General features: G+C 39.5%; 2 protein-coding genes across 3 annotated transcripts; one reads left to right on the forward strand and one right to left on the reverse strand.

The window, feature by feature from the left end:
• Positions 1–3,960: 3,960 nt before the first annotated feature.
• LOC115679245 (AP2/ERF and B3 domain-containing transcription factor At1g51120-like) lies at positions 3,961–5,063 on the reverse strand. The gene has a single exon (XM_030602854.2). It carries the CDS (start codon positions 5,061–5,063, stop codon positions 4,014–4,016), a length of 1,050 nt encoding a protein of 349 aa, XP_030458714.2. The 3' UTR covers positions 3,961–4,013.
• Positions 5,064–8,090: 3,027 nt separating this feature from the next.
• Positions 8,091–13,083, forward strand: LOC115679063 (protein NRT1/ PTR FAMILY 7.1-like). 2 transcript variants are annotated; one of them, XM_030602610.2, is made up of 6 exons: positions 8,091–8,227; positions 9,999–10,074; positions 10,594–10,675; positions 10,946–11,163; positions 11,257–11,816; positions 12,034–13,083. In XM_030602610.2, the coding sequence occupies exons 2-6, from the start codon at positions 10,039–10,041 to the stop codon at positions 12,890–12,892; spliced, it is 1,755 nt and encodes a 584-aa protein (XP_030458470.2). In that variant the 5' UTR covers positions 8,091–8,227; positions 9,999–10,038; the 3' UTR covers positions 12,893–13,083. The 2 variants fall into 2 exon arrangements, with proteins under 2 accessions (XP_030458470.2, XP_030458469.2); XM_030602609.2 differs by having other exon boundaries at positions 8,194–8,231.
• The last annotated feature ends 14,273 nt before the right edge of the window (positions 13,084–27,356 follow it).

The following is a 27,356-nucleotide window of genomic DNA, read 5'->3' on the forward strand; positions in this document are numbered from 1 at the left end:
ATTCATGTTATAATTGAGATTCATGTATTTAGTCTTTTTTGTTTTTGCTTTTTTTTTTTTTTTTTCTTTTTTTTTTTTGTGATGGGTCAGGTCCCTCGCCGCGTCGGCGGGGCCTCGACCGGAGGCGAGGGCGCCCTCGCGGCGTCGAGTCCCCCTGAGGGCCCTCGAGGGCCCACTGGAAAGAAAAAAAAAAAAAAAAAAAAAGTAAAAAAAAAATGAAAATAAGTTTTTTTTTTTTCCTATAATTTATACAGGTGATGGGTACCAAAGCGGGTCGCTTCCCACCCTACATTAGGATCGGTTTCCAATTTGTAGAATCGAGAGCCGGATCGGACCAAACCGACCCAGTTCCAAACCCTTTATTTCTTCTTCTTCTTCTTGTTCTGGCGAGTGAGAGTTTCCCAACATTAAGAGAAAAAATAATTTACTAATTAGGGTTTGTTTCGAGATTAAAAAATTAAGAAATTTTGGGCAATCCGTCAATCCGATCCAAGCAACCCAATCGATCTTGTTCCTTATGTGGGATCGAAAACTAACTCGGTTATTCCCGATTCCAAATTTTTATGGAATCGGAAATTGGACCGCTCTCTCCCAAGAACCATCAAGAACCGGCTGGTTTGGTCTGGTTTCCGAATTGAACCGAGACCGATGCACACCCTTAATTTATATCATAAAAAATAATCACAAGTAACGCTTTTTTTTTGGTCGAACGCACGTAACGCTTACAAAAATGAATTTATATAAAATACTTTCATAGTTATCGAAATTGTTTAGATATGAGTTTTTATTAATAATTAAATTACCTTTCATTGCCTAATTTTTTTTTAAAAGGATATAAATAATTATTTTTTTAAAATAATTTTTTAATCATTGATTTTTCTTCGCTTGTTTCCCTTATAAAATGATGAACGAAAAAAAATTACATCATTTAGGAAAATATTTAAACATAAATTATTGTCGATAATGAAAAAAAACTTCTTTTACTAATCATTTTAAGTGATGATTCGTATTTTGCGAAACAAACGGACCTAGCATGGCCCATGCGAATTTAAAGTTGTTGAGATGGAGAGTAAAAGTAAAGAGTAAATAGACAATCATCTTTTTTTTTTTTTATAACCGAGGTGTCGCGCCGCCGAGCAAGGCTCAAACCAATATGATGCCCGACTAATAGACTATCATCTTTTTTTTTTTTTTTTTTTTTTTGGTAACCCAGGAACCCCGCACGGCCGGCACGGAGTAAACCCCGGGCGGGACACATGCTAGCCACCACACACGTGCCACCGGTTAGTCACCTGCTGCGCCCGGGATTCGAACACTCAACCTTTTACGAGAGGAAGAAAGGCCCCAAGTGCCGCCCATGGCGGGTGGTATAGACTATCATCTTTTAAACTATGTTAAAATCAAAAATCACAAAACGTTCCGATGCAAGCAAATTCGAGCAACGGTTATTGTGACGTAGCATTTTTGCGTTTTCTAGTACTCAATCGATACGTTCAAACAACACGAAGAAGAATCAGATTAGAAAAGGGTTGGATCATTCTTCACAACATCCTTTTAGAGCTGATTCGATTTCCCGATCCAACTCGACATTTGATTTGTCCCCTAGACGCGGTATGCTAACGTGATAGCATTCGTCTTATGCACTTCCTATGACATGGTTTTCATAAACGATGTCCCATGATAAAACCTAAAAAATTATGATCGATTGTTGCATTTGATTGGTCGGTAGAATCGTGTGGACTCGTAGCTCGATCACATCGACACAACGTGCCCTTTCTCTTGGACCGTTTGGACATGCAATCTGAAAAGCCCATGGGCCAAGACTTTAGATCCATAAAAATCAGACAAGCTCCATCCTGCGAATTAGACATGGCCACGGTTCGGAATCGGCCGGTTCCGGTTCGGAACCGACGGTTCCAGGCCGGTTCCGGTTCCGGCCCGGTTCGGAACCGGCCAGTAAAAATTAAAAAAATAAATTATGAAATAAAAAAATTATGAATTATCAAATTATGAAATAATGAATTATTCAATATAAAATATAATCAAAATGTACATTGTAATCAAATTTAGGGAAAAAAAGAGTTTCTTCACTTATCTGCAGTTTTTTTTTTGGAACCGGGCCCGGGCCCGTAGGCCACGGGCCAGTTCCGGTTCCGAACCGCGGGCCCGGTCAACGGACCGGTCCCGGGTTTGACCTGGGCCGGTTCCGGGCCGAAACCGGCCCGTGGCCATGTCTACTGCGAATGAGTTTAGCTGTTAACTACGTTAGTGTTACTGAACCCAAAAAAGGAAGAGGAAAATAATAATGAAAATTATGATGTAATAATGTTAGTATTTACTATTTATGAGGTGATTCTTTTTGGGTCGAATTATGAGGTGAATTTGATAGTTTAATTTTCACTTAAATGGATGAGATTGACCCGAAACGACCTGTTTCTCAAATTATATGTACGTGATGTGTCCAAATTCTTCGATCGCTTTGGCCATGGCAAACTGCAATGTTTAAGCGGTTATTCTCGAAGCGAGTGATGATGTTACAAAAGAAAATTTGGAGAAAGAAAATGGAAAATCATCCGTGTCGAATTCATCGTTGTTGATAATTGATGTGTTCTCCTACTAACAATGTTTGCTCCGCTCCACTCGTCCAATCCCTCTTTAATTCATTCAATATTTTCATTGTTTTTATTATCAGTCAATTTTTTTTTTGAATGACCACAGACAAAATGAGGGAAAAGTGCCTAAGAAGTCCTAAATCTATTATATTGATACCATTTCATTACAATTCAAAACCTTTCAATTGGACCAATTTAGTCCTAAACATTTTCACATTTGTATCAATTGAGTTTATGTAACTAATTTAGACTATAAATCACTGATGTGGACGCCAGCCAGCTTAAGTAACACAATTGACGCTGGAGTGGATATTTTTTAATACTTTTTTTTCTTTTTTCTTTCTTTTTATTCTTTTTTTTTTCCTTCCTTGCAAGGGCTGGCCTTGCTTAAGGGAGAGCCACCCTCGATGCCATGTCTACATCAGCGCCAACCATGCCACGTAGGACGGCCGTTGTTCACCTCAGCAATTTTCAGCCTAAATTAGCCGGATGAACTGAATTGGCACCGATGGTCCAATTGAAATGATTAAGACTGAATTTGTAACGTAATAGGTTTAAAACTTTCTGGTAGTTTTCCCAACAAAATGAAGCATGAAGCCGGTTCTGCCGGAGGAGGCTATCAGAGTTGGTGGACATTCACCATCAAGAGTAGGCTCATCCATTTCTCCGTTTGAAGGAGCTTTGAGCCACACGTTCATCGACCATGGCCATAACACTATTCAATGATCTAATCCAACAAGATCGATCCTGTATTCTCGTACATATTTACCATCAAAGGAACATCAATCGCTGGCGATTCCTTTTTCATTTTCTCCGTTGGCCACTGCATCAGTTGCAGTGGAATTTTGTTCGCTCGCGCATTGGATTGTCCTCGGTGTTGGACCAGATTGATAAGCCGTCCAACGTTCGGGGTCGCAGGAAATTGGAAAGGCTTCCAAATCCAAAGACCGGACACAGTTCCGCTGTACAGAGGTCAATCGATCCCTGATAAGATATCTTTCGAATAAGGCCATTCGATTTTCTTTCTTTTCCTTTCCGATTCGATAAGTCAGATGAGTCGCAGGGTGCAACGTATTGCCAAGTCCTTATCGCCGTCGCTTTCCTGTTATTGCTTCACTCATGATGCTAGCTATATACGTCAAAGCCAGTTTCAATTGGGTTTTGAAGGGTATTTTTCTAACTCTATAATCTAACAACATGTTCAGAAGAATAGTGAATATAGCAAGTAGCAGATAAAGATTCGGGAATTCAGTTCGCGGATAGAAGATGAGTGATTTGTAGAACGTTCTGATATTGGACTGTTATTGGTCTTATAGACATCGAAACATAGATTGAGAGTCGTCAACTATTAAATCCTCCAAATTGATCTTAGATGTTAATCTTTAAGTACAATTTGCTCGTTTACTTTTTGTTTTCCACGTCTTGAATCAGTTGCACACCAAATAACCTAAAACTACTACCCTCCAACTTCTTTGCTGTCTCCTTCTCAAGTTCTTCCTCATGCTCAGCTTTCGTGTATCTGCAACTTTTTCCCAAATTCAATGGCAATTCTACCCCCATACCAACTTCATTCAGATCGTTGATCCCTTTGTTATCATGACGACCGTGACGACGATTATATTGTACATCGATTAGACCAAAAGTATTGCCGTTTTCATACATTTCATTGCAGTCATACGAATAAAATACGATGATGTCCTTTGCCTTCAACTCTTTTTCCTTCACGAACCAGTTCCAACCCCGCGTAAATACGAAACTTTGGCTACTCTTCCAATAGCAATACCGGAATTTCCATAGCTTCATGAGCTTGTCGTAGAAAACTATCTGAACATCGTTAGTCCCTCCATGAAGCAATGCATTTCCTTCGGTGTTTTCGTTAATGCAAGGGAAATATTTAATGGCATACTTCTTGGGGATGACGAGCCTATTAAGTTTCCCTACATCGCTTGGCGTTAATTCCTTCTGAAAAAGTTGCCTCCACAAGTATTGTCCGCCGGTTGGCATCGATCTTAACTTCGGGTTGATGACTACTTCCGCTGTTTCCTCATTTCCTGACTGCTTCCTAAGAAATTCCATCAATCTCGACCGATACGTCCCGGCCCTAATCATGTCCAACACTACTTCCGCAGCGAGATTATCTTGGAACTCATGTTCGTGCCTCAAAAGGTCGGTCCACGGGAGATTCCTCTGCGAGTCCCCTCTTCTAAGTTTGATCGAAGCGCTGTCATAAGCCATGGCCGCTTCCCTCTCGGTCCGAAACGTACCGAGCCATATCCTCTGTTGATTGGCATATATTTGCGCGCCCCAATTCCCATTTGGCTGCGGCACCACCCCTATGAACTTTGTGGATGGAGCGTCATCATTGCTCTCGGAGGATCTTGGCCGCTTCCGTGTATCAGACGCTTCGCAATCATTATGCAAACTGAAGGCGGTTTCTGTCGTCGCCCTCATCCTAGAATCCGCAAAACGTTCGACATGCCTTCAACAATAGATTTAAAGAATGGACTAAAAGCTGCGAATTTAAGTAGATGAATTCCCTTGAACATGGATGTAACTTTCTTTAGTAAGAAAACTCACACACCTTGCAATTGGACTTGTCCCTTCCAGCAAGGAGATTTGGAAAGGGAGAGAGTCCTAGCCAATGATACTATCAAGCCAAAGGACAAAATCCTCATGTGGGAAGCAGCCTGGGGATCAATCAGGATGCATGACAAGAGTTAGGTTCTTATTTGGAGAGGAAGGAGGGTCAACTAAAATTTCAAACAAAATCCTAACAAGTCAGTTGGAACCAAATTGCTGATCGGAAGGCAGGAAACTGGAGTCGAAATCGAACACAATTGGCTTTTCTTTATATAGCAATTGTTCAAACTGAAGTAAAATAACCACTAAAACAGTGGTCTATTTAAATTGGTATTATCTTTTTAATTTGTTTTATATGTATTTTCTGATGGTTGGATATCTTGTTTCTGAATTTCAGGTGGTTTCTTACATTATAATTTCAGTTGCAATGGAAAAACAAGATTACATGCCTCCTTCTGGAATTGATGATCTTGCAAACCGAAGGCGGTTCAACCAAGTTGCAGGTGCTTCGTTAGGTTTTTCTTGTTTGAGTACAAAAGATAATAAGTCATCGAGGGTTCAACCGATCATCTCCTAATTTTGGGTAATGCTTGAAAAGTACATTGAATTTGAAAAATACCAGCATTTGGTAATGTTTCGAAGTCGTGCCTCGATTTCTCCATTACCTTAACCATCTAAATCGGGCACAGAAAACATGTTTTGGACCGACGTCGCACTTCAAATAAAGTCATCAACCGAAAAGAGATTTTGTTATTTAGTGCCCGAAATTCGCTCGTTAAAAGGACACTTGTCAACTAGACTAATATTCTAGACTTTAGATTTGCTTAGATATGTTGTGCCAACTATATCTTTTCACCCCTAAATTTTTGCGCTTTTTGAATATAAACCCGAAATTTCAGGTGCGCCACGAAGTCAAATTCTTCATGACCTGTATATATTGTTCTGGGATTCCGCCTCTTGTAAATTGAACATAGGCTTAGGAAAGTTTAATCCCACCTGGGTTATATAAATTAATTTGTTTAGGAGAGGTGATCATCAAAGAGATTGAAACCCAGAAGATAATTTCGGATTTTGAAGTAAGTTAATTCATCTTTCTTTAATGACGGGGGATTAAAAAGTCCTCGAGGCCCAAACCATCACTCGTAGCATCATCATCCATCATACGACTCGAAAACCCGAACCTACCGGGGAGCACACGAGAGAACGCACAAAGCAGCGGAGGAAACCCTAGAGGAGGTGCGTCGCATGCGATAATCATGCAATTTGCTTGATTAGTTCCTTGATAACAAAAAATTTCTCATGTGATTAGATGATTTTGTGTGACAAAACACATACCAACTACACAGTCTAGGAAGAACGAGTAATTGTTGCTCTAGAACTCTGTAGGTTTATGATTGGTTAACGTGGGTTCATTGGCTTGAGTGTGAAATCCGGAAGTAGTTTCGTGCTTTGGAGTTCTTTGGGACTTTAGAGCTGAGCTTTCGCGCAATGTTATGGCGAGACCTTCTTGCAGTTATCCCTTCCTAGACAGTAGAGGTATGCATGGTAGATTCCAGGTACCAAAAATTAGGAAACCTATTCCGATATGTAGGTTCCCTGAAACCTAGAACCTGGAATAAGTTTTTGTGTTTTCCCTATTCTATGTCTTCGCGCAATCCTGCAGTATTCTATGGCGTCCATTGATGAGTGTATAATTTGAAACCACTAGTATAAGCTTCCATTTCCAGCGATATCCATGACTGAGACTTTTACTTTGTTAATGTTTCGTATTCATGTGTCTAAAGATGTGTCATCAATGGATTGTAGCAAATGGTAGTCATTAGAGGTGATGATTCATAGCAAACGTTCAATTAAGAGTATAGGTGCAACCTGGGTAGACCCCGGAACTTGTGATAGGGCAGATCCCAAGTTCCTAAATATGCAAAGTAAGTTTCAGGTTCAAAAAATTAGGGAACCTGTTCCGACAAGTAGGTTTCAGGCGAAACCTGGACGGAACCCAAAACCGCTCAGCCCTACTAGCTAGCATACACATCCACACTTTGTCCATTAAGACCATGAATTTATACTTCAAACCATTTGGTGACAATAAAATTCCTACGTTCTAATTACTTTCGGGTCACCGCGAGGGCACTACGGCCCTTTTCGAGCCTATTTGTGTTCTTGTCGCATTCTTCTTTGTGGCTTGTAATTGAAGAACACCAAGTGCTCTCTCCATCGCTGCTGAACAAGTTTCTTTCCATGTTTGTACACAATCGATCTTGATAAACATATGCAGTTAGTTGATCAGCCGATCAAAGTACCAGCTCAATTTGAGTTCGATATACTATATTTTTTAACGAACAATTTGTGGACTTAATCTAGGTAACGACATCTCGATCATTTTACTGATTCCCTCAGATGTTTTGCTTTTGCACCTAATATAACGTTACCTAAGTAGTGCCTCATGGACAAATACCAGTCGTGCGAGTGTTGATCCTTACTTGATCGGATGCTCTATATGTATGTACGCTTCGAGAGTGAGTGACGCTTATAAATTTTTCTAGAAACGTACCATTCGGGGTTGCTGCTCCTTGTGCTTCGTGACGAAACTTCTTGGAATTTAACTTGTGAACGTGTATGAACATACGCACGTTGGAGTGTCAATCTATCAGTCCTCAATTGACAGCCAAAGAACCTGAAACGGACGACACATTTTTATCGTTTTCCTAAGGTTTTCCTGAGGTTGAAACCATCGCTATGCCACTGAAAATGACCTAAAACATGATGGAGGAACCCGTGGTGAAGAAATTTGTGGCGCACAAAAACCCTAACACGACCTCTCCTCCTATCCCACTAAAAATCATCCCACATCCAATGTCATCAGAATAGGAAGGTCTCGGTCCATTGCACAGTGCATGCACAAGTTGGCGTCGGAAAGCGACGCTCCCACGCACTTCCGCAAATGCTAGTTTTGCTATATATACGTGCCTCTCTGGCCGTCTCGTTGTTGCCTCTCGTTCTTGATCTCCATCGCCAACTTCACCTCCGCAAGCCAGGTGTGTGAGTGCAGTCTTTTCTCTCCTTTTTTGTGTGGCAATTGATTCTTCCTTTATGAGCAATCTAAGAACATTTTCATGGACGTACGCATTAGTTTTGGAGCTCTGGAATTCATTCTTGAGCTCTTTTTGAATGTGAAAATCGTGGATTTAGAACACCGGCTCTGGTGTCGATGTTCACGAGAACCGCGTATTCTACGGTCAGAAAAGGCATTTCTTTCGTTTCCAAGACATCCTTCAACCCCCAACTAATCCCTGAAACCATGTAAGAGTGTCTATGACATCTCTGCTTTATTAAGGAAGTCCCAAAGCAGGAAATCATCTGCGTAGTCTGAAAGCATTACAATTGTTGTTTTAATTTGTCGTGACCAATATTATGCATGTTTCTTAGAAAAGAAAATGAACTTTGTCTATTTTCTAGGGTCTCAAGGAAGCACACATAGAACTCTCGAATGAAAACAAAATGGCCTTTTACATGAGTGGTTTTTATCACAAATAATAGAGGACCACAAATTGTTTTGGATTGTAAAATCAGGAATATACATAAGACGTCAAGAATGTTTAGAATAATATTGTGGGGATAAAGCTCGGAAGAATGAAGCTGATCCAAATGGTTAGCTTCTACTTTATACGTCAAAAGTTGACAATCCATTGTACAAGATTTCATATTTATAGCAATCACCAGAAGTTCATATATTTTCGTACGTCTTGTTTTGTCGAATTCCACATACGTTATGTCCTTCCTAAGAGTATACTATATTTGCTATCTAAGCCTCTGTGATTGCATCTAATCAATACGATAGAATGATACAAGGATTCCTCCTCACTTATCTCACCTTCATTAAATGTATAATATATGAAAATGAAAATTCGGGTAGACGGGTAAGTCCATATATATGTCTAGCTACTAATATCCTCCCAAACATGCACGATCATTGATCAATCGAGAAGAGAATTCGAAGCCCCACATAGGGATGGCGATGCGAGGGGGCCAGGTAGGGCAGATGGGGTGAGGTTGCATCTCCATCTCCGTCACGCCACAGTTGAAGCTATCTCATCTCCGTCCCGCGTTGCTATTCAAGATTAGAAATTTCAATGAGTTAACTTACTATGCAAACCACACGAGGCAATTATGTGTACATCGACGCTCTCGCATGCACTGAAAACGCTTTCACAGTCGCGTTCAGTGAAATTCCTTATTAAGAAGACGATGGCGAGTGTTCGAATACTCATCTTGCGACAAAAGAAGATCCAATGTAAAGAAATTAGGAATATAAGATATAAAAGAATAGGGAGCCGAGACGGGCCGCACGTAACCCGTTCAAAACAAGTTGACAGATCGGTCACGTGATCCATAAGCCAGCCTAAGACTCGCGTCAGCTGGAAAAAAACATAGAGACGGAACGAACGCAGCACTCCTGAAAATCAAGAACACCGTCACCGTTCGGATATTGCGGGGGCTAGAACCGAAACCCGTCCGTCGTGTTGATGCGTTACCTTTTTAGTTTCGTCGCTGACGTACCCAAAGTAGCACTTGTCCTCGGAAACTATGAATCGATGGCCACGTAGTGCCATGCCTGTCTTGGGGCTTTCCCCCACCCTCCCAAAAGGTGGAAATCACGCATGAAGCTCTTCCTTTCTCCTCCTTTTTTTTATTTGTCCTCTTCGTGACGTTGGCCCATCACACATTTCGTTACGTGCTTGACTTCGTGAGCATTCGAGTGATTTATTGCGACTCTGTTGTCTTTGTTTCTCTCTTTCTTTCTCGCAGGAGGAAAAGCTTCTTCTTTGGTCCAGTCGCTGCTGCCGCCATGGAATTGTTCAACTTCAGCAACGGGGCTGTGAAGGTCAGGCAAAACTTCTTAAAACAAACAAAATAGTCATGGTGGTTTGTGATTAAGGAATGTGGGTGAGTTAGAATGTTTAGGTGCAAGATTGATGGTGATTCAGCTCCATAGCTGAAAAAGATGGAAAATCTTTTTGGTTTCTTGAAGTGCGTTTGCCCATCTTTGAGCACCCTATTCTTGAATTTGCTAATGGTGATAATGTTGTGTTGTTACCTACTGACACTACTAGATTAATGAGGAAGCACGAATGGATAGTCTCTGCCTCGCTTTCAAATTCAAGTTTGACCCCAGAAGTTAAATAGGTGGTTAACTTAATGGTGTAAGAGTTGTACTAATTTCCACAATCATGATTTCTCTTTCTTTGTAAGGAAAGAGAAGCAAATGAAGTATGTGGTGACGATGATAATGTCGGATTACACTGATTAAAGTAACTTGCCTTGATCAGGCCACTGAATTGTAATTGTGGTGATTCCTCAGAAGATTTTATCCTAAGTCGCCACTTTGCTTTCTGATGATCAGGGAAGAGATGAAAATGCAAGCAATGAACAAGCAATAGCTCCTAAGAGTACAGGAGGATGGAAATGGGCAAGCTTTTTGCTAGGTAATGAGTGGTCAAGCGATGTTCTGCATTTACAGAGCTCGAGTCCAACAAACATTTTGCTTTATCCATAATTCTGTCTCAGAGGGAATTCTATCTTTTGACCAAAAACAAAAAAATAGAGGTAATTCTATCTGTCTATCGACGAAGAATCAACAACTAAGATGATCGCTGGATAACATTTTTCCTGTTCACTTCAAATAAATTGTTGAATACAGAATGTGAGATTGTTCGTGAGTTTTTTACCTCCTCTTCTTCATCAATCTGGTGCAGTGAATCAGGGCCTAGCAACTCTAGCTTTCTTTGGTGTTGGTGTGAACTTGGTTTTGTTTTTAACCAGAGTTCTTGGTCACGACAATGCCACCGCTGCCAATAGTGTGAGTAAGTGGACCGGAACTGTTTACTTGTGCTCGCTGATCGGCGCCTTCCTCAGTGATTCCTACTGGGGCCGCTACTTGACATGCGCAGTCTTTCAGAGTATATTCGTGCTGGTAATCATGAACTATGATCTGCGAATTTTTTGGATTTCTTGAAATTACATGTTAGCATGGTCATAACAATTTGATTAATTACTACAAAATTAGGGATTGACGCTTTTGTCCGTGACATCTAGTGTCTACTTGATCAAACCTGAAGGTTGCGGCAATGAAGATATGATGTGCATGGCCCCATCTTCTGCTGGTGTGGCCTTGTTCTACTTGTCAACATATTTGATAGCCTTCGGATATGGCGGCTGCCAACCCGCTATCGCCACCTTTGGAGCCAACCAATTCGACGAGAAAAACCCAAAAGAGATCAAATCAAAAGAGGCCTTTTTCTCCTATTTTTACTTTGCATTAAATGCAGGATCTCTTTTATCCAATACCATTCTGGTCTACTACGAGGATTCTGGCCAATGGACACTTGGATTCTTTGTCTCTACCGTCTCTGCTGTTATAGCTCTAGTATTGTTTTGGATCGGAACTTGTGGATATCGGCATGTCAAACCTTGTGGAAATCCTTTACCACGCATAGCTCAGGTCTTTGTTGCTGCAACTAGAAAAATGAATGTCCTTCCAACCAAAGAGGGGGACCTTTATGAGTTGGAAGGATCAGAATCTGCAATTAAAGGCAGTCGAAAGATTTGTCATAGCTGTGAATTTGCGTAAGTTATTTGACTTCGCTAAATGACATACGTGCAGTCGGTGTGGCGCAAACGCTTCCTGCTGTCCGTGACAAAATGTTTTCTCACCGTCATTCTATTTGAATGCATCAAAAGAATTGTTGGATCTTTTCTTTCTTTACTATACTTTAAAAGCTAGTTATGTTATAGTTCTTTTCCATTCAGTTTATCGTTTTCATGATTGTTCTCAACTGTACAGGTTTCTGGATAAGGCAGCGACGATAACAGAGGATGACTTGTGCCATCCGAGGAATCCATGGAGACTCTGTACTGTAACTCAGGTTGAAGAAGCCAAATGTGTACTGAAGATGTTGCCTGTTTGGTTATGCACTATAATCTACTCGGTCGTGTTCACACAAATGGCTTCCCTCTTTGTTGAGCAAGGTGATGTCATGCGCTCCAAGTTCGGGAAATTTCATGTTCCTGCGGCCAGCATGTCCGCCTTTGACATTTGTAGTGTCCTTATCTGCACTGGACTCTATCGCCAAATCCTAGTGCCATTAGCTGGAAGACTGACCAGCAATCCCCGAGGCCTAACCGAGCTCCAGAGGATGGGCGTTGGGCTGATATTTGGGATGTTAGCCATGGTCGCCGCCGGCGCCACTGAGATCCAAAGGCTTAAACACATCGAGCCGGGAAAAAAGAGCAGCTCTCTCAGTATATTTTGGCAGACCCCGCAATACGTTCTGGTTGGCGTGTCCGAGGTTTTTATGTATGTGGGTCAGTTGGAGTTCTTCAATGGACAAGCCCCGGATGGCATAAAGAGCTTTGGGAGTTCACTTTGCATGGCTTCAATTTCACTCGGGAATTTCGTCAGCAGCTGGCTGGTTACCATGGTCACAGCAATTACTACTAGAGGTAATGAACCAGGATGGATCCCGCAGGATTTAAATGAGGGCCATATAGACCGGTTCTATTTTCTTCTAGCGGTCCTCACAGCTTTTGACTTCGTGATCTATTTGTTTTGTGCCAAGTGGTACAATTCCATTAATCTCGAGGCCGATAACAAGACCGCCGTAAGGATCGGACCGGAAGAGCAGGTGGTTGATCGGGTGTAGCACCTTGACCGCTATAGAACATTTCTCTGTTGGTCTTGTCCGATTAGTATTGGTAAGAATAGGAATTAATATGGTAAGGTGAACCTATATATATAATTTCCCTAGCTAATCCGAAAAAGGCTATGTATAGACTACAAATAGTATGTGAAATGGATGAACATCATTATAGGTGGTTTCTGTTCAAGAGCTTAGCTTCTGTATTAGTGTGTTTGTTCAACTCAATGGCAGCCGATGCACAGTTTTGATGCATCCTCTTCGGGACAAAAATCATGGTCCTAGTTAGTGAGATTTGGAAAATTACAATGTCGAGTGATTTCCTCGTCATGTTTCAACCATCAATAAGATGAACGATAAGCGTGATTGGCAAAGTTGTACGATTAGGACGCATTTGTTTATGGGGAGGATTTACGAAGCTAGCTAATTTACAGGCTTTTGCTTCTTTTGCGGACTTCTTCCCAGGGTTTTCGTGTTCGATATGCATTTTACTATTTAACATAGTAAGCTCTGGCGTTCAGCCTATGCTTTTCCAACAACACTGGGCTGGTGTCTTCACCGCTAGAATGTGTCATTTCTCAAGTAGCTCATATTGGCAAGTTGGAGGGATTATATCACAGTTTGACAGTGTCTAACGAATCTCTGAGGTTGTTGGGTCGACTTGATTGTTAATTAACACACCGACTGTCCGTGTAAATTAGACACACAACATAGGTTCGCTTTCTCACATTTTCAAATACAAATAATTCAAACCAACCCGGTGATTAGTTGAGTGATTTAACACTAGTTTTGCAAGTCAAAGTTCACAGGTTTGATTACCTAATGTATCTTCGGTTTCGGAAAACCTTGGTTAGTCTGCTAAGGACGAGCTTGGGCTTAAATGTGTTTCGGTCTTGGGCTTCCCCACTCGCACCTGGTGGAGCTGCATTGACAGGCTTGCATAATGGGCAATTGATACTTTGTTGGTGACTTAAACCAAACATTCCTTAAACGGATAAGGTAAGTACCAACCTCGTCCAAACCCTTTCTGACGATCCGAAAACAAAAACTCCAAACAATTTCATGTTTGAGTCACCTCGCGTCCGAGTTTTGGCTGTCATTGGAAAGAAAAAATCCCATAAACATAAAAAATAAAAATAAAAAGAGTCATCCAAACACTAACAATTACGACATTTACCTTCTGCAGAAATCGGTATTTCTTTGTATAATTAAAGTAAGCTTTCTACATTCGACGCAAGCTAATTTAAGATGGGAGGGAGGGTTACTATAACCTCGCGAGAAGTACACGCGGACGGTCAAATTGAATCTAACGAAAAGGAAATATGCATCGTGTGCTTGTTATCATCATCATCCAGTCGCATGTTTAATGTAACAGAGACCGGATGTACCAGAGACTTGTTTTCACGTGTTGGTTTCACGGCCTCAGATCGAATACCAGTTTTCCACCATCCCCACTACACAATTTGGATGGTGATTTCACTCGATTTCGAAGCATGATAGTTCTCACGATGACAGGAACTGTTCGTGGACATCGATGAGGCGACTTAATGTGGCTGCGTTTTAGAGCACTCGCTTATGGAGATTAGAGGGAAGCACTTGGCTTCTCAGAAAGTCTTTTGTCATTTGAATTTTTTCCTCTCTTTTGTTTGGGCTAATTTCACATCAACCTGATGGTAACTCTTTAGTTAGTCGTGTGCCTCCCCCGATCCACGGCTTGAGAACATCGATGGTGATGGGAGTTATTGCGAACGCACTTATATGTTGTTGAAATAATGTGAAGACAAAAAGATCACCATATATGAATAAGGCCAAGTGGCATGGTAGAATGAATATAGTGACTATATGGCAATGATGAATAGTTCGTGTCGTACATAACTATAAACTCAATCGATTTATTAACACATATGGAGAGAACAGACGTGATGCAAATGAGACAGATTTGTTGAAACTCAATAAGTGATTGCTCACAAAATGTATGTATATAACCTTTTGACGGATTCTTTTTCGGTTCTCACTTTGCAAGACTTATAGAGATTGATAATTCTGCTATTTTGTGTTTTTCACTTAGCTTATGGTTTCATAATTTATAGACCCGGAACTCATTTTAAAGAGCTCGACTGTCGTTTATGTACCCAAAAAAAAAAAAGATTTGGATTTTCATCATCAACCAATCCTATCATGTACCCATTACCCCAAAAGGCCCAATTCGTTTCGTGGTTGCATTTTGACGTTTCTACTCAACCTAACACATGGGAAGAGATAAGGCAGTGATTGGAATTGTTGCATCAAAAATATTCTTAAATCAACAAGCATATATAATGTCATACTGATAAACCATGAGATCAAACAATCATCAATGTCTTATATACTAATAACTAGAAAGAAAAGGCAAACGGAGAAATTTAGGAGATGGTAGAGTTTTAGCAAGAGTCTCCGTCGGATTTGAGATATAGTACTAGAATGATGAAAATTGATTTGGCGGTGGCTCTTTCCCTTTCATGCAGCAGATTTATGACGGGTGATAGCAAACCTGTGCAACTGCTGCATAATCACATGAGTTCTCGTTTTGACCTCTTCATTTCTAAACTTGATTCCACATATATTTCACGGTGTCTAAAAAATAAACAGCACTCATATCACATACCTTTAAATAGTGGAAAAAAATCAGTTTCATGCAAATTCTAACACTAATAAAGAAAGGTTTAATATTACACCAAAATCTCGTGTTTTTTTGTAAAATTATCCATATTTTTCAAAATATGTATTGTGACGATTCAAAGATGCCGGCTAATACAACAAATTTATCTCGTTTGCTGACCTCTAGTATAGCTGAAGCAAAAGCAATGGGCTAAGTTATAATCAAAATTTGAGTTATAGTTCAATAATGAAAAAAGGTTAGTGTTAAAATATATGTCTCGAGTTTGAGCCCATTGAACGAAAATCGACCCAAGATTTATTAAAGGAAAGTCCGAAATTGATTTTTATGGACGTTCGCGGTGGCGCTGCATGGAAATCGTATTTCTCGTTCGATAATAAGAGTCCAGATTGTCTAAGAATTACTGTTTCGTCATAATATCGAAATTGGTGTGGCCACACGAAGTCAACTTCCTTGACCGATCCAATTTGGGGCTTGGCACGTGGGTAAAGATATATTCATGGATATCTTTCCTACTGAAGTCGGCCAACGAAAACTGGAAACGGAAAGTGAAAGTGGACTTCGTTGACCGAAGTTCACAGTTTCCTTCTCACGTTAATGTCGGCTACTGTGCGCGTTCTTTCTTGGATATATATATTGGATCGTGGATTCCTTAAGCGCTGTTGTTGATGCAGTCCTCTTGAAGCGCCGTTTCGTTTCTGAGTGCTGTGGGTCATCCATAGGTGTTGGGTGCTTAGCAGTGGATTCGTGATTTTATTCGTGGAATTACACCAAGAATTCAAGTGTTAGTAGCAATTAAATCTTGTGGTAAGATTTGTGTACAATTCCTTCGCGAGATTGAGAGATTATTTCGTGAGGAATTGTGGGGCTAAACAATGCGTGAGTTATTGGTGTAATTGGGGCTTGGGAAACACTTAGAGTATTTGAGTGACTCGAGTGTGATTGTAATCTCCGTTATATCGCTTGATCTATAGTGGAATTCCATGTTGCTCTCCCCGTGGACGTAGGTCACTACGACCGAACCACGTAAATCTGGTGTCATTTTCTTATTCTGTCAAATTTATTATTTGATCGCTTAGCTTCCGCAACAATTGATATCAGAGCTAGGCTTGCTTAAGTTGAAGCGAATTGATGGCGATAGAAGAAGGAAAAGTGAAAATCGACAGATTTGATGGGAAAGATTTTGGTTTCAGGAAGATGCAGATAGAGAATAATCTATATCAGATGAAACTGCACTTGCCCTTGTCTGGGGAGAAGCCAGAGATGATGAAGCAAGCTGATTGGGAATTGCTCGATAGACGAGCTTTGGGTGTTATTCGGCTGACGTTGGCACGTAATGTCGCGTTTAACATCGTGAATGAGAAGACCACTGCGGGTTTGATGAAAGCCCTGTCGGACATGTACGAGAAGCCCTCTGCGATCAACAAGGTCTATTTGATGCGACGTCTGTTTAACTTGAAGATGAGCGAAGGTGCGTCGGTTGTTGATCATATTAATGAATTCAATGTGATCGTTAATCAATTGAGTTCAGTTGACATTGACTTTGAAGATGAGGTACGTGCTTTGATTCTATTATCCTCATTGCCTAATAGTTGGAATACTACTATTACTGCTGTTATTAATTCCTCTGGGTCGACAAGTTTGACGTTTGATGGTGTTCGAGATTTAATTCTGAGTGAAGACATCCGTAGAAGAGAATCTGGCGAACATGTATCTGCTGCTTTAGTAGGTGAAAATAGAGGAAGAACTGGTACACGTGTTAGCAGAAGTAGTATGAACTCGAATAGACGAAGTCAGTCTAGGACTGGTGGTGTTGTCTGTTGGAGTTGTGGCAAGAGGGGGCATCTTAGAATGGATTGCCTTAAGCTGAAGAACGACAAGGGTAAGGGAATTAGAGTTGAGTCTGCGGATGATGTTGCAGCTATAGCTGATGGTAATTCGAATAATGCTGATTATGTCTTGTCTATCACTGATAATTCGTCATTTGGCGGATGGATTATGGATTCTGGTTGTTCTTTTCACGCTACACCAAACAGGAACTGGTTTACTACTTATCAGTGCACGGATAGTAGTAAAGTGCAGTTGGGGAACAATTCTGAATGCGATGTTATTGGTGTTGGTAATGTCAGAATCAGAATGCATGATGGTATTGTATGGACATTGACTGGAGTGACGCATGTTCCAGACCTGAAGAAAAATTTGATTTCCTTGAGTGCCCTAGATTCAGTTGGGTGTCAATGTTATTCAGAAGGTAGAGTTCTGAAAGTTGTTCGAGGTGCCTTGGTGATAATAAAAGGAATCAAGCATAATGGCCTGTATGAACTTCAAGGTGAGACAGTGACGGAATTCGCTGCGAAGACGTCGAATGCATCAGTTCGAGAGTTTGAATTGTGGCATATGCGTTTGGGGCACATTAGCGAGAGAAGCCTGAAGGTTCTAAGTGAAAGAAATTTGCTATGTGGTTATGTGGCTAACGAACTAAATGTATATAGGTGATGTGATTTAGATCAACGGTGGAAAGTGCAGTTCAGTACGGTTGTTAAGGAAACCACGGATATTGCAGAATTAATTCACTTAGATGTTCGCAGGTTGTCGCGATTTCCTTTGAGGAAGAATGCCAGATTTATTCTAACAGTTATTGATGACTACTCGAGGAAGACTTGGGCGTTTGTGCTAAGGCACAAGTTTGATGGTGTTGTCAGGATCAAGTAGTTAAAAGTTTTGATCGAAAAGGAGACTGGTAAAACGATCAAGCATGTGCGGACTGACAATAGTATGGAGTTTTGCTCGAAGCTGTTAAACGAATTCTACATGAAGGAAGGCATAGTGAAACACCGCACTAATGCAAATGAACCACAACATGTTGCGAAGTTGATGAGCAGAACATTACTAGAGACGGCCCATAAAATGATCTCTAGTGCTGGTGTAGCTAGGAGATTCCCGGCGGATGCGCTTAGTACGGCGAGCTACCTGAAAAATAGATCCCCATCGACTGCGATTGGATGTCGAACTCCCGAAGAAGTGTGGTCAGGTAACGTTGCTGATTATTCTGTTCTTAGAATATTTGGTTGCCCATGTTATGTTCGAGTTAGTGATGGTGAGCTCGATGGACTGGCAATGAAGTGCATGTTCCTAGGTTATGCACAAGGTGAGCGGGGCTATAAGTTGTGGTGCCCGGAATTAAATTCACATGTTGTCAGCAGAGAAGTTACATTTGACGAGTCTCCAGTACTTTTGGCTAGGAGTGTTAATAGCAGTGTTCATACGGATCTGGACGGTGTTCAGCTTGAGGTGGAGTTGCAACCAGAAACTCCTAAGGTAGCGGGTACTAGCGAAATAATCGACACGAATGGTACTTGTAGCGAGATGGAGTTTATAGAGCCAACAGTTGCTGTAACTGCTGAAATTGACAAGGTGCGTATTCGATCTCCCGATAGATATGGATGCAACGATGGTTTTGCTTTATCTGTGATTGAGGAGGTTGTGTCGGAAAATCCTTGTGGAGCAGTTAAAGGTGCATGTGGAGTTGGTGTTCTGATGAGGTCTACGGCTATGGCGAAGTTCAAGCAAGGCTTGGACTTGGAAGATGTCTATGGCAGTTGAGCCCATTAGGGCTGTGGGAGAGTAGTAGCGAAATTCGGATTCTATCCAAGCGATTGTGACTTGACTCAAACATCAAGCCAAGGTGGAGATTGTTAAAATATATGTCTCGAATTTGAGCCCGTTGAACGAAAATCGAAGATTTATTAAAGGAAAGTCCGAAATTGATTTTTATGGACGTTCGCGGCTGCGCTGCATGGAAATCATATTTCCCGTTCGGTAATAAGAGTCCAGATTGTCTAAGGATTACTGTTTCGTCATGATATCGAAATTGGTGTGGCCACACGAAGTCAACTTCCTTGACCGATCCAATTTGGGGCTTGGCACGTGGGTAAATATATATTCATGGATATCTTTCCTACTGAAGTCGGCTAACGAAAACTGGAAAAGGAAAGTGAAGGTGGACTTCGTTGACCGAAGTTCACAGTTTCCTTCTCACGTTAATGTCGGCTACTGTGCGCGTTCTTTCTTGGATATATATATTGGATTGTGGATTCCTTAAGCGCTGTTGTTGATGCAGTCCTCTTGAAGCGCCGTTTCCTTTCTGAGTGCCGTGGGTCATCCATAGGTGCTGGGTGCTTAGCAGCGGATTCGTGATTTTGTTCATGGAATTACACCAAGAATTCAAGTGTTAGTAGCGATTAAATCTTGTGGTAAGATTTGTGTACAATTCCTTCACGAGATTGAGAGATTATTTCGTGAGGAATTGTGGGGCTAAACACTGCGTGAGTTATTGGGTGTAATTAGGGCTTGGGAAACACTTAGAGTGTTTGAGTGACTCGAGTGTGGTTGTAATCTCCGTTGTATCGCTTGATCTATAGTGGAATTCCGTGCTGCTCTCCCCGTGAACGTAGGTCACTACGACCGAACCACGTAAATCTGGTGTCCAATTTATTTTCTTATTCTATCAAATTTATTGTTCGATCGCTTAGCTTCCATAACAGGTTAGTATACCTCGCATTTTATCCTACCTACTCCATATCATCAAAATTTAGCTATAACAAATAATTACGCGAAGCTTATTTACGTTTGCATATGGAAACTAAATAATGAAGGATAGTCGGTAGGTTTCATACCTTTGGACCATGAAGGCTACAAGTGTAGGAGAAACATCTCAATGAATTTTAAGAATCCCAGAATTATCCTTAGTATAATGTTTACTATAATATTTGCATATGTTCGTGACAATGGACAGAAGTGATATCTAGGAAGGAAAAAGATCACAAATCTGTTGTGCTCGTAGATAGCACCAACGGACTTCTGCTTATGACAATGTTTGTGTCAATGCTGAAGATATCATGTCATTGGTGATGTTGGAGCAACGACCATTCAGTTGATTATTGCAAAAGTTAGATATAGTCGTTGTCACCTAGAGATGCGCACCAGAAGAAACGGAAGACATCAAAGTAACGAAAACAGGCTTTCTGACAAAAATTGTCGGAGCGATTAGCGATGGGACAATAGCGTAAGCTATTTCAAGATAGCTTGCAAATGTTCCGGATAAAGGATTGCATAGGCAGCTCCATCTCCGGACAATAGCGTCAATAGATCTCTAACGGGAAGATTGAAGATGCTTCTATAAAAGAGAAGATCTTGAAGGCCATATGTTAGACGCACAATACATAAAATCCAGAAATATGTCTTAAGCTAGTTCAAGGCTAATATTGTTTCATTCTCTTAAAATCTTCACTGTAGTGTTCTTGCTGGCTTGTTATTATGTGAAAGATCAAGTGTGCACGAGCGACAGTAACACCTAATTTCAGATAGTGTGATCTATCATCTGATAAGATTAGTGTTTGCTTATTATAACTTGTCTAACAAATTACTAGTGCAATCTATCCCAACTTGTGGTTGTTAGTGTGGACAGTAGATGTAGCCTTGGTGATAAAGCCAAACCACTATATATCGCCGTGTGCTCTTGTTTCTATCACTCTTACTTATATCTGCACACAACTCGTTCACATCTTTTGAAATATCTACTTAACCCGATCTTTGCGTAGTAACTATCAATTTTCGCAAAATTGTCAAATTCTATTAAAACAACCTATTCACCCCCTCCCTCTCTAGGTTGTATTGTTAACCTCAACAGCAAGCGCCACATAGGAAAGCAATGGTGTTGCACAAAGGGCGAGGATTGGCCTCTTGTTAGGGTAATCATAATCATCATGGCCTTGTCGACCACCACTGGCCGATTCAAAAGCCCATTGGAAAAAGCTCATCCCTGACTCCATACTATTTATCTAGGATATGTCGAGGAATAGGTTAGTTACGATCATGCCGACAAAACGAAAAAAGTAAGGGAATGATTAGGATGAATATTAATCTCTGTTGATGGAGAAGCACGAGACTTGATAAGGTTTGCATAGTAATCATGAATTCCCAATTGGAGAGGCCAGGCACTAGCATTGATATAAACTCCTCCATCAGGCACAAGATTGTCATTTTCCCCCTAGTTTTTTAAGCAAATGGTTGCATCACCAGAAAAAAATTGTATTGTGTTGAACATTATCAATTGCTTGGGGAGTGGACAAAATGACCAAAGATGAATTAACGAGTAATACATACACACAACAAAAAAGAGATGAATGATTTCTTTAAAGTAATCTTACTTTGTATTTAAGTTATCAATGCTATATTTTATATTGAAGTTGAATATTACAAGCTAGTCAAACTTTTAATGTAAAATTGCAAGAATTCTTTTTGGGACAAAAAAGGAATAGTACAAAAGTTGTTGGATCCTTGAGACGTGGTAGTCTCTAATTATATGATCAAGTTTTAATAAATTTGTAAAGTTCAGCCCATATACACATAAGTTCAATAAATTTGGCATTATATTCAATGATTAATCATAATGATCGAAAATGGAGACCGAATTGGACTTGCTTTACCAAATTAATGAAGTATGCAAATGACACATAGAGATGTACCAATTTGATCACCGTTTCTCAATCTAGTAAGTAAGCTATATGATGCAAATTACACCTTATAATCTTCCTCGATTCTTTGTTTGAACACCATTTTATTATGCAAATTGGAGGATTAGAACATTAAAGGTAGACTTAACTAGGCATGATCATAAAGTATTAGTAGGGGACTTTTTTTTTTTACTGCATAACCTACTACAAAAAGTTGTTGAAGTTTAATAACCTATTGTTCACAAAACATGCGTGTATATATAATGCCAATTCTATGGTACATATCCATAACTATCCTTGACATGAGTAGTAATAGTTTGAAAAAAGACTAACTATTCAAATCAATGATGATGATTGAGATCGTATAAATAATTTGTTTCTCTGACTATATAGTTAAAATTTATTGTAAAATATAATCTTGTGGCTATGTCTATGTGGAATGCAAATCATAAATTTCATCATCAACCAATCCTATCATGCGCCCATTACCTAAAAAGCCCCAATTCGTTTCAATAAGTAAGGCAAACGAGTGTCTAGCAAGATCTTAGAGAGATTGAAAGTTTCTTTCGAGAAACCATAAAATATAGTGAGTGAGTGTCTTTGATTTCTGTAAAAGGCTCTTGACTTAATCAAAGTCGTGGTTGGAATTTGATATTTCTCCTCAACATAACATATGGAAAGAGATAAGACTGTAATTGGAAATGTTGCATTAAACATATATTCAATTCAACGAACCAACATAATGTCATATCAATAAACCGTGAGATAAAACAACCAACAACGTCTTATATATGCAAGAACTACAAAGAAATTGCAAGTGGGAAAATTTAGGAGGTGGTGCAGTTTCAACAAGAGTCTTTATCGAATTTGAAATGTATTATTAAGCAAATGTTGGAATTATGACAATCAATGCGGTGGTGGCTATTTCCCTCTCATGCAGCTAAATGACGGGCAGGAACAAGCTCATGCAACTACTGCATAATCATTTGAGTTCTCATTTTGTCCTCCTCCTTTCTATACTTATTTTACATGCATTGCATAAGTGTCTGAAAAATAAACAACACTCATATGACATACTTTTAAATAGAGGGAATGATAGGTTTCGTGTAAATTTTAATGACAATACAAAAAGTTTTAATATTGTATCAAAACCTCAATTTTTTTTAGGGTTAATACCACGAAAAACCCCAAACTGGTACACCTGTGATAATTTTACCCCAAACTAATTTTTTTACCACAAAAAACCTTAAATTGATACACATATGACAAATTTACCCTAAATTATTTTTTTAACCACCAAAAATCCCAAACTGGTATACATGTGACAATTTTACCATGAACTAATTTTTTTACCACAAAAACCCCAAACTAATTTTTTAAATCCATGTTCCCTACTATTAGTATCTTCCTTAGAAAGGAAAGATTTCTAGATGGATGTGATAGGGTATTAGCACATCTGACAGATAATCAAAATGTGAAAATTTGTCACACCAAAAACCCCAAATTGGTACACTTGTGATAAATTTACCCTCCATTAAATTGGATTAATATCACGAAAATTCACAAATTGATAAACTTGTGACAAACAGAGGGGTAAAACCCCAAACTGGTACATTCGTCAACTACCACGAGTCATCAAACTTAGCAATTTGACAGTAAAATTTAACGGAAACTAGCGGAGGGTAAATTTATCACAGGTGTACCAGTTTGGGGTTTTCGGTGGTCAAAAAAATTAGTTCGGGGTAAAATTATCATAGGTATACCAGTTTAAGGTTTTTGGTGGTCAAAAATTAGTTCGGGGTAAAATTATTATAGGTGTACCAGTTTGGAATTTTTTGTAATAAAAAAAAATAGTTTATGGTAAGTTTGTCACAAGTGTACCAGTTTGGGATTTTTCGTGGTATTAACCTTTTTTTTATAAGTTATTCATATCTCTTGAAGGGTTGATACCCATAAAAAACCCCAAACTAATACATTCATGCCACATTTATCCCAAACTAATTTTTGTGTCACAAAAACTCCCAAACTGGTACTCATGCCATACTTTTCCCAAACTAATTTTTATGTCGCAAAAATTTCAAACTAGTATACTCATACCACATTTACCCCAAAATAATGCACCCGTGAGCCACATTTTTCCCAAACTAATTTTTATGTTGCAAAAATTTCAAACTGGTATACTCATACCAAATTTACCCCAAAATAGTGCACTCGTGTCACATTTACCCCCAAAAAATTCTAGATTTACTGCAATTTAGGACAAATGTGGCACATGTACACCAATTTGGGTAGATGTGACATGAGTTTACCAGTTTGAAATTTTTTATGACACAAATTAGAACGGGCTAAATGTGGCACAAGTACACCAGTTTAGGAGTTTTTCTGATATAAAAATTAGTTTGGTATCTTGGATGAACTAATGGATTTAGCTTGTCTTCAAATCTCTAGTATAGCTGAAGTCTGTTATGGCTAAAGTGCAACATAGAGAAGGGTAAGTAAGTTGATTATATATTTTTTGTGGAATTATCAAAATCCAATTTGATATATGTAGGAGCAGCTATTATATGCATGAACTGTTGGGAAAATCACCAATGTGGTGATTGTTGGGAAAATCCCCTATGTTGTTTTGAAGATGACAAAGACAATTAAAGGCTACTAATGTGTATATTGGTTAAGTAGTACCATGTGATATATGCACAAGCTGAAATGTAGATGTTGTCATAAAGAGCACCAGAACATTCTAATATGAGGGTGTTTTACTACTGTCAAGATATTCTAATGATATTTAAGGTGAATATGATATTGGGTAATTGAAGATGCCTACAAGCTGGAAGGATATTCAGATATAGTGAACATTTGGAAGGACATTGATCGAGGGTTAACAAGCCGAGAAGAACGGGGATGTTCGTGATGGCTTGGAGGTACAAATATCGGGTGAATAGTTGGATGGACCTGGTGAAGGTGAACAAGTCAAAAACGAGAATGTTTGGTAAAGCTTGGAAGGACCATGAATATGAATAGCTTGGTAGAGTCGAAATTACCAATATGCTTGGACTGACCAAAAAGATCAGCATCGATATCGGGTGAGAGCTACTGCCTTATACAGATGAGGTGGAAGACCGTGATGATCTTTAAAGACTACGTGATAACCATAATGTGATCCATTGGGAGAAGATCGCAAGATGTCTTGGTACATTATTCTATAAACAGCATCAACGGACCTAAAGATCAGCTGATTGACGATATTTGTGTCGATGCTAAGACATCAGGTCATTGGTAATATTGGGTTAATGAACGTATGAGGATGTTCGAGATTATAGCCGTTGAAGGGTAGAAATGCGCAACGGAAAGATCAAGAAGTCCATCAGGGAACAGGAGCAGGCGTCTATCCAAATTGTCAGAACAGTCAACGTGGGGAACAGTAGCTACAGGACCTATTTCTGGGTAGCCTGCAAATGTTCATGATAAAGGGCTATAGGCAAAAGAACACTACAAGTGCCATAACTTGTATACGGCGCTCACTTTGGTGCCATAAGTTTTTTTGGATCACTTTAGTGCTAAAATTTTTGAAAACGATCACTTAAGTGCCAACGTGCCGTACACAATTTTTTGCCGGAAATCCGACGTGGCATTTTTTTATTAATTTCTGAAGGGCGTGGCTCTCCGGAGGCTCGCCGGAGATTGGCACATAAGTTATCGTTTTTCAAAAATTTTAGCACTTAAATGATTGTTTTTAAAAATTTTAGCACTTAAGTGATCGTTTTTAAAAATTTAGCACCAAGTGATCCAAAAAAACTTATAACACTTAAGTGATTGTTTTTCCTCCGACTTGGCACCAAAGTAATCCGAAAAAGTTATGGCACCAAAGTGATCTCCGTCACAAGTTATGGCACTTATAGTGTCCTTTTGCCAAGGGCTATATGGGCAGCACCATCTCTGGATAGCAATATCAACAGATCTCTAACGGCTAGTTGATCTTCCAAGACATCTCCAACGGGAAGATTGAAGATGGCTTTTTAAGAGAAGAGCTTCTAGGCCAAAATGTTAGAGAGAGCACAATGTAGAATCCAAATGTTTGCTCTGAGCTGCTTTCCTTATTGATATTGTTTCATTCTCCCAAAGATCTTCACTATGATGATCTTGCCGTATAGTAATCGTGTGAAAGATTAAGTGTACAAGAGTAAGTGCAATAGATGAGTCCTGATAGTGTGATCTATCATTTGTAAAGGATCAGCACTTGCCAATTATAACTTGTTGAGCAGATTACTAGTACAATCCAGCCTGTATTATGGCTACTAGTCTGGGGAGTGGATGTAGGCTTGGAGATAAAGCCGAACCACTATATATCTACTTGCAAATCATCTTTATCTTTAGTATTAGCATTACCTCATCTTTATTATCACGATTTGTCAAACAGCAACACTTATCTGATTTCTACAAACTGTTATGTTTGAAGTTGAACTTGTTAATTCCGCAAATGTTTTTCATAGTTCTCAAACAACCTATTCACCCCTCCTCGTCTAGGTTATTTCGTTAGCCCCAACATGAACATACTCATTACATCAAGTGCAATGATTCTGTCAAATAATAAAGATATAAATAAAGAGATAGAAGAAAATGCACGTATATCTTTATAGTGGTTCAGCTTAAACCATGCCTATATCAACTCTCTCAAACCAATAGCCATCAACAGGGTTGAAATTCACTACTTATCCTTTGAGTAGTTATAACATAGCACGCATTACTTCTACATAAAGTCGATAGATTACACTATCAATAATCAAGTACTGCTGCACACTTGTACACTCTTCAAATCATATAATACAATCAACAACAACCCTTAATAGAGTGAAGCATAAATGAGCAATAGTTAGCTCGCAAACATAGAGAGAAGATGTGACAATTTCGGAAGTATAGCTTTCTCAATTTTCTACCTCTTAACCTTCAACATATATTGATTCATTTCTATAGTCTTTCAATCTTCAAATTAGTCGTTAGAGGAGCTTCAAGAGGATCAATTAGCCATTGGAATTAATGGACACAATCACCAGAGATCTGGTTGCTCATACAATCAAATCTTTTGGTAATTATGAGGTTTCTATTAATACAGTTGGCCACACTTTTTAATAATCCATTTATCTAAATTTGGTAATAAACCAATTGATTTATCTCAAGTATTCTTTCTATAATTTCAGTCCCCGAAGATAGCTGTTTAGTCCCTTTTGACCTATAAGATTAGTCAAAGAAATATCTTGATCTTCTTAGTTAATATAATCGACTACCTATATTAACAATCCGT

The sequence above is a fragment of the Syzygium oleosum genome, unplaced genomic scaffold (assembly GCF_021117445.2).
Source record: "Syzygium oleosum isolate NSW1041296 unplaced genomic scaffold, Sole_v2.1 Sole_v2.03, whole genome shotgun sequence".
Taxonomy (NCBI): Eukaryota; Viridiplantae; Streptophyta; class Magnoliopsida; order Myrtales; family Myrtaceae; genus Syzygium; species Syzygium oleosum.